At 36.2% G+C, this 7,147-nt stretch overlaps 1 protein-coding gene across 1 annotated transcript; it reads right to left on the bottom strand.

Annotated features, from left to right (window-relative positions):
• Nucleotides 1–836: 836 nt before the first annotated feature.
• LOC128248314 (zinc finger protein 62-like) lies at nucleotides 837–6,997 on the bottom strand. The gene has a single exon (XM_052969159.1). The coding sequence runs from the start codon at nucleotides 5,916–5,918 to the stop codon at nucleotides 4,077–4,079; it is 1,842 nt and encodes a 613-aa protein (XP_052825119.1). The 5' UTR covers nucleotides 5,919–6,997; the 3' UTR covers nucleotides 837–4,076.
• Between the last annotated feature and the right edge of the window lie 150 nt (nucleotides 6,998–7,147).

Raw genomic sequence — 7,147 nt, 5'->3', positions numbered from 1 at the left:
GGGGCTGCCTGCTGGAGCCTAGCAGCAGATATAAAAAGGGGAACTTGACATGACGATCAGTCGGACGCTGACACTCGTTGATGCTGCATCGAAGAGGCCAGGGAATAGAAGAAAGAAGACATGCACCCAACACCAGAGCTGAAGACACCTCCGAAAGGAAGGGCCCCGCCACGTCAAAACGGTAGAGGAGTAGGGGCCAAAACAGGACGTGGTTCCTCCTGATGATGTCTTCAGCTAACTGGATCCTATAAAGGAGCTGTTGTGGTAGCAGACCACGAAACATGGTTGAAATTCCTTCCTCATTAACATGATTAACTAAAATCAACTTGTCCACCCTTTTAATCCTTGTATAAAAACAATTTTCTTTGGTTTGTCCGATTCATTTTGGCATTTTTATGTTTATTTTGCAATTTATTCATTGACACTCAAAAATTGTACTTTTAATGGCTGAACTTCCACAATGTGGTGCTTTATCTGATTTTACTGGATTTTTACCTCAAGAATGGAACCCTGAAGAAGGAAATGGTTTTACACAGGGAACTGAATTTGGACTAACATCCTACAGACCCTTAAAAAACTTTTCTGAAACGGCAATAGGTTTGGACTGATACTTTTTAATCACCTCCTTTAATTTACTCTCTATTTTCATGGTACCCCTCATTAAGGTTTCATGTTTTTTATATGTTTATTTCTTGTTTTTTTTTATGCTTTTTATATATTTTTCATTTTTATATCTTTTATGGTTATATTTTTATATTTCTATACTCTTACAATCTAACTCTTAATATAATTATGTGGATATTTGTATGGAATAATGCCTCTTGTCACACATCTAAATTGTGAATTTGCTGGTTTGAATGTTTAAGACAATTATTTGATATTTTTATTGCATACTAAATTTTATTTATATATCTATAAATACACGTGTGTTGACTTTCTGTGCAAGATTTTATGGTCGTTAGTCAATGTAATGTCACACACTTCGCTTCTGTTCCCACTCAGTGGTACCCGCACACACTGTTCGATATTTGGTGCAAGATTTTCTCTCCTTTCTATCCATTTCTCTCCCCTCTTGTGCTCAAAACCTTCCCCATCTATTTCTATCTGCTGCCTTCCATTTCTTCCTCTGTCCATCTCTGTCAACTACTTCCTGTCCATCTTTATTCCCTTTTTTTCTCTGCAGTCCCTCTTTCTTCGTACTTGCTCTTCCCCAACACTCTCTACTCCATCCACTCTGTCTCTCTTCACTTTTTGGCACCAAAAGACCATCCAATTTCTTATCACTTATCTGTTTCCTACTTGACCAGTGCATACATAAGACATTTTGTTTCATCTCCTGCCTAGCACTCGCTTCAGACTCCGAGTTTACTTTTTCACTTTTCATTCTTTCTTTCTCATTGTACTTTTGGAAAACAAGCACCACTATTTTCTTCCTTTTTTGTTAGTTTTCGTCATGTAGTGTCCCACATTTTGAAATGCTTGCAATTTATATTTTTACTGCTTATGTTGACTCCACTTGATATATTTACAAAATTAACCATTTTAATATGCAAAATACACTTCACACTATTACATATACTATACGTTAATGCAAAAAAATATTGTTTTAATTGCTATCTTCAAAATGGTCACACCATGAATGGAAAGTTCAATGCCAACTTGCTGAGGCAGTTATGAAAGGCTATCAAGACCAAACACTCAGAAAAACTGATGAATGGGGTCTTGTTTCATTAGGGGCAATGCTTCAGCACAAAAGTCCTTGGTTTCAATGGCTGCTGAGCGTGACTGGCTCTGAACTGGTTGATAACCCCTCCCTATTTTAATGATTTGGTTCCATCTGTTTCTCAACATAGAAAAACACTCAGCTGGGCACCAGTATCACTGTGATGATGATGATGATGATGATGATGATGATGATGATGTTGATGGTGATGATGTCTTGTCTGCTGTTGATAACCATTTTGACCAACAGAATAGCTTCTTCACCAGTGCGATCCAAGCACTGCAACTACTTATGGGAGTGTGTAGACAATAAGAGAGGAACTAAGTTAAAAAATGAACTTCATTTGGTCCCATTCCATGAGTGTCTTGCTCAGCCTATGAACATTTCAGCCGACCCTCATAATAACAAAAATTGGATCTTTCTGATTTGGCAGACACCATTTTTTATTTAGTGTGTTTTCTACCGAAACACTTTAAAACTTCGTATACTTGTATATTTTGTCTTATAGAACAGAGAAAAATTTTTATATTTGAAGTTATTTCATGTTAAAAGTTGTTGTATTTTGGTAATTTCAACCAATCACTGACATCTATTGAGGTGAAAACAATGACTGCTGTGGTTTGTCAACAGGACGTTCTGGTGGTGTAATGGAATCTTTTCCCTTGAATAAAATTACTGCCGTTGTTTGTCAACAACTATTATCGGTACTGTTATTTATGACATCGTTTGTGCGTTTGTACTGGTTTTAGCGTTAGGGTTCGGGTTTTAGGGTTAGGAGTGGATGGCATTAGGAAAGGCATCCAGCTGTAGAAACATTGCTAGATCAGATTGGAGCCTGGTGCAGCCTCCTGACTTTCCAGTCCTCAGTCAAACCATCCAACTCATGCCAGCATAGAAAGCTGGCGTTAAATGATGATGATGATGATGACTTTGTCCAACCCATTCCAGCATGGAAATGTGGAAGTTAAAATGATGACATGCTTTTACTGATAATTCCTCTCTTCTTTTGCAAAAGACATGCATCAATCAACAATTTGCCTGTCCCTGGAACCTACCTGCTGCTTGGCAGCTACAAAATTTTAGGATTGCCATTATCAATGCTGCTACAATGAAAGGTCTGGAGGGAAGTTGGAGCATAAAAACAATTTTATTCAACAAAATTTTAGTTTTGAAATAATTTTAATTATTCAAAAAAAATGTCATTCAACAAATATTATAAGATCTTAATTTACTTATAAATGTGAATATTTTGTCACAATTTGAAGATTTTACATAAATATTTTAATTATTTGTTCTTTCGACTCCTATTTACAGATGTTTTCAGCAAATCATTTCAGTAACATTTTTTCTTGTGTATGTATGATTAGGTTTTAAAATATGGCTTTTGAATAAAAATTTCCCCCAAATTTTATAGTTATAAAGCTTTAACTCTGTATTTTCCCAGTGATTATTAATACGACTGTCTCTATGAACAAAAACAAAACAAAAAACTTTAATGACATACAGATAGATCTTCCGGTTGTGTGTATGTGTGAGGAACTCAGGCAACAATTCCCCACATTGATATAGTCTGTATGTATCACATTGATAAATTTTTGTCCTTTGTTCAGTCATCTTATAAGTTTATAATTTACAAATATGGGTTTTCTCGATATTCTGGTGAAAAGATTTCTCTCAAATAAGATCGGATTTGTAGACCACAAGTGTCTTGTCTAGAACCTGGTTGGCAAAACCTTATGAGTACATGTGATAGATAGAAATTGAAAGAAGTCCAGTGTGTGTGTGTGTGTGCATGCATAACATTGTATGACTGCTGTAAATAAGTGTCCTCATCGTACAGCCAATGTTATTTGGTTCCACTCCTCTCTGAAAACATATCTAGCCATAGGAAATATTACCTTGCTTGGGAACAAGTAAGGGTTTGTGACAGGAAGGGTATCTGGTTGTAGAAAATCTACCTTAATGAATTCCTTCTAGTTCATGCCAACATAGAAACGTAAATGTTAAAACGATGAAAATGAGAATTCAAAGAAAATTATTTCCAAAAATATTTCACTGTGATAAATGCTCTCCAATGCATGTCTGTCTGTGGATGGCTTAGTTAAGGGTCTTGCACTCGCAAATGCATGATCATGGTTTCACTTCCCAAACAGGGAGCTGTGTCATGTTCTTGAATAAAACTGTCCATTTCATGTTGCCATAAAATAACCCAGCAAAAGTCTGGCAATCTCAGTTATTCATATTGCCATGGTAACCACAGGTAACTGGCCCTTTCAGTTGTAGACTCGAGACAGTGATGTACTAGGGTTGATGATGAACATAAATCTGTTGGTTTGTGAGAGAGAATGATCTCTCAAGTTTCACAGTTAGAACTCTTCCCTCCACTATGTATACGCCTATGTCTCTTCAAATAATCATTACAAACAAAAGATTTCCCACACAGTTCACAGTGGAACGGTTTCTCTCCAGTGTGAGTTCGTATGTGGATTACAAGATTTGCATTATTAACAAAAGATTTTCCACATATTTCACATTGAAATGGTTTTTCTCCAGTATGGATCCTTTTATGGATTGATAAAAGACCATTAGCAATAAAAGATTTGCCACAAATATCACAATGGAATGGCTTCTCTCCAGAATGTCTTATTTTGTGTGTTTTTAACAGACTATTAGTAATAAACGACTGGCCACATATTTCACAATAGAAAGGTTTTTCACCTGTGTGTGTCCTTTTGTGTGTCGTTAAGTGGCCATTAGTGATAAAAGATTTGCCACAGATTTCACAGTGGAATGGTTTCTCTCCCGTGTGTATTCTTTTGTGAGTTTGTAGAAGACCATTTGTAATAAAGGACTTGCCGCAGATTTCACAGTGGAAAGGTTTCTCTCCAGTGTGAATTACTCTGTGTGCTTTCAAAAGACCGTTGGTGATGAAAGATTTGCCACAGATTTCACAATGGAATGGTTTCTCTCCTGTATGGATTCGCTTGTGACTTGTTAAATAACTATTTGACACAAAAGATTTCCCACATATTTCGCAATGATGTGGTTTTTCACCAGTGTGGATTCTTTTATGAACTACAAGGTGAGAATTATCAATAAAGGATTTACCACAGGTTTCGCAGTGGAATGGCTTCTCTCCTGTATGGATTCTCCTATGTCTGTTTAAATCACAATTATTTACAAAAGATTTACCACAGATTTCACAGCAATATGGTTGTTCCCCTGTGTGACTACGAATGTGGATTGTAAGTTTGGAATTCGACACAAAAGATTCCCCACATATTTCACAACTATATGGCTGTTCTCCAGTATGGCTACGTATGTGGATTGTCAGCTTAGAATTAGAGATGAAAGATTTGCCACAAATCTCACAACGATACGGTTTTTCTCCAGTATGTATCCTTTTATGAACGACAAGACTAGAATTAACAGAAAATGATTTCCCACAGACATCGCAATGAAATGGATTTTCTCCAGTGTGTACAATTTTATGTGTTTTTAATAGACCATTCGTGATATATGCTTTCCCACAGATATCACAGTGAAAAGGTTTTTCTCCAGTGTGTCTACGTTTGTGAATAACAAGATTCGAATTCTGTGTGAAGAATTTGCCACATGTGTCGCAATGGAACCGTTTCTCTCCCGTGTGTATTCTTATGTGTGTTGTTAATTTAGTGTTGGTGATAAACGATTTTCCACAGATCTCACAATGACAGGGCTTCTCTCCGGTGTGTATTTTTTTGTGCCGATTTAAATCACTATTATTAACGAAAGACTTTCCACAGACATCACAAGAATACGGTTTCTCTCCCGTGTGTATCCGTTTGTGAATTGTTAAATTACTATTCTGAACAAAAGACTTACCACACACTTCACAATGGAATGGTTTCTCTCCAGTGTGGATTCTTTTATGACTTATTAAATTACAATTATAGAGAAAAGATTTCCCACAAATATCACAGTGGTAAGGCTTTTCCCTATTGTGTATTTCTTTGTGCCTCAAAACTTCGCTTTCTGAAGTGAATATTTTCTTACAAATCTCACAGCGATATTCAGAATTGCTGCTGTGTTCAGATCTTTGTTTAGTAAACACTTCACGAGGTAACGGTTCCTCGCCACTGTTTGTCCATGTCGTTGGATTTATATTAATAAAAACAACTGTATTTGAGGTGTCCAAGTTTTTAACGTCCTCCATATAAAATCTCGAGATATTCTTAAAAGTTGAGAAATATCTGTAAATATATATATATTCTATTATGTTTCAGTTTCTTGTCTTGGATATCACGTGCAACTGTTCACAAAAAAGGAATATATACAATGTAGACATACTTTTCTACTTACCACCACCACAATGTTAGTTGCTGGATGACACTTCTCCGAGTGACACACAAGTTGTTGACAAAAACATTTCTATTTCTACATTAAGAAATATATGAACATTAAGAACGGATGCTACGTCGGCTAAAACAATAAAGATCGATTATAAACTGATTTGTGGCAAGTTTGAATGGAGCGATCGGTTAACACGAGGAAAGGTATGACAGCATTACGACTGATGTTGAAGAAAGAAAGGGTATATATAAAGAGAGGGAGGGAGAGATGAGTAAATGATGTATGTATATATACACATATGTGTGTATGTCCGTAGATTAAGTAAATCGGGAATACATGGATAATAAAAGAATGTACAGGGTAGAGTGCAATAACAATCCAAATAAGCGCTTTAGACCGGAAAACCAGTCGGAATATGAAGAAGGATCAGGAAAGCTAATCGTTCATTGGTTGGGGATTAAAACCTATTTTTGTCTGTCTTGGAGAACAGGGAACAAGCAATTGATGGAATGGTTTTATGATGAAATAAGTAACCCTGCAGGTACTGGATCACGGACTCTGAAGCCTGTTTGCTCTCTGCTATACCATAAACATCAGTCCACTTTAATATCATGATAATCCGTACACATATATAGATTAATTAGATTAATCACATTTGATAATACGGCGACGGTGTCCCTCAATATATTTTCCCTGCCTCTACAACACCGGTGACATCAATTAAAAATCCCCAATAGCTTAATGGACTGACAACATTTAATTTGCATCTCTTGTTTCTAATTTCCTACGTAGTTTTTGACCTCCCCAAAATAGCAGCCAAACCCTACTCAAACCGCTTCATTAAATTTTTTTTTTAATGAGAGAGAGACAACATTTAGCAATCTAGTCCTCGACATATAAAAAGAAAGAAAAATGATGACGACTGAAATCATCTTTAGTGGTCTTGATCGTCTTGGATTAGGTTTCATTCAAAAAATAATTACCAGTGTTTATGCATGCATAATTTGGCATAACTACGAATATGTGTTATATCATACAGATTCTGAATATACAAATTTTTTCGGGGAGTTGGGGGTGTTTTAGAAGGGGTGG

This window comes from Octopus bimaculoides, chromosome 7, assembly GCF_001194135.2.
Source record: "Octopus bimaculoides isolate UCB-OBI-ISO-001 chromosome 7, ASM119413v2, whole genome shotgun sequence".
Classification (NCBI taxonomy): domain Eukaryota; kingdom Metazoa; phylum Mollusca; class Cephalopoda; order Octopoda; family Octopodidae; genus Octopus; species Octopus bimaculoides.
Note: the sequence above shows the minus strand (reverse complement) of the source record. Positions and strands in the feature narration are given on the sequence as shown.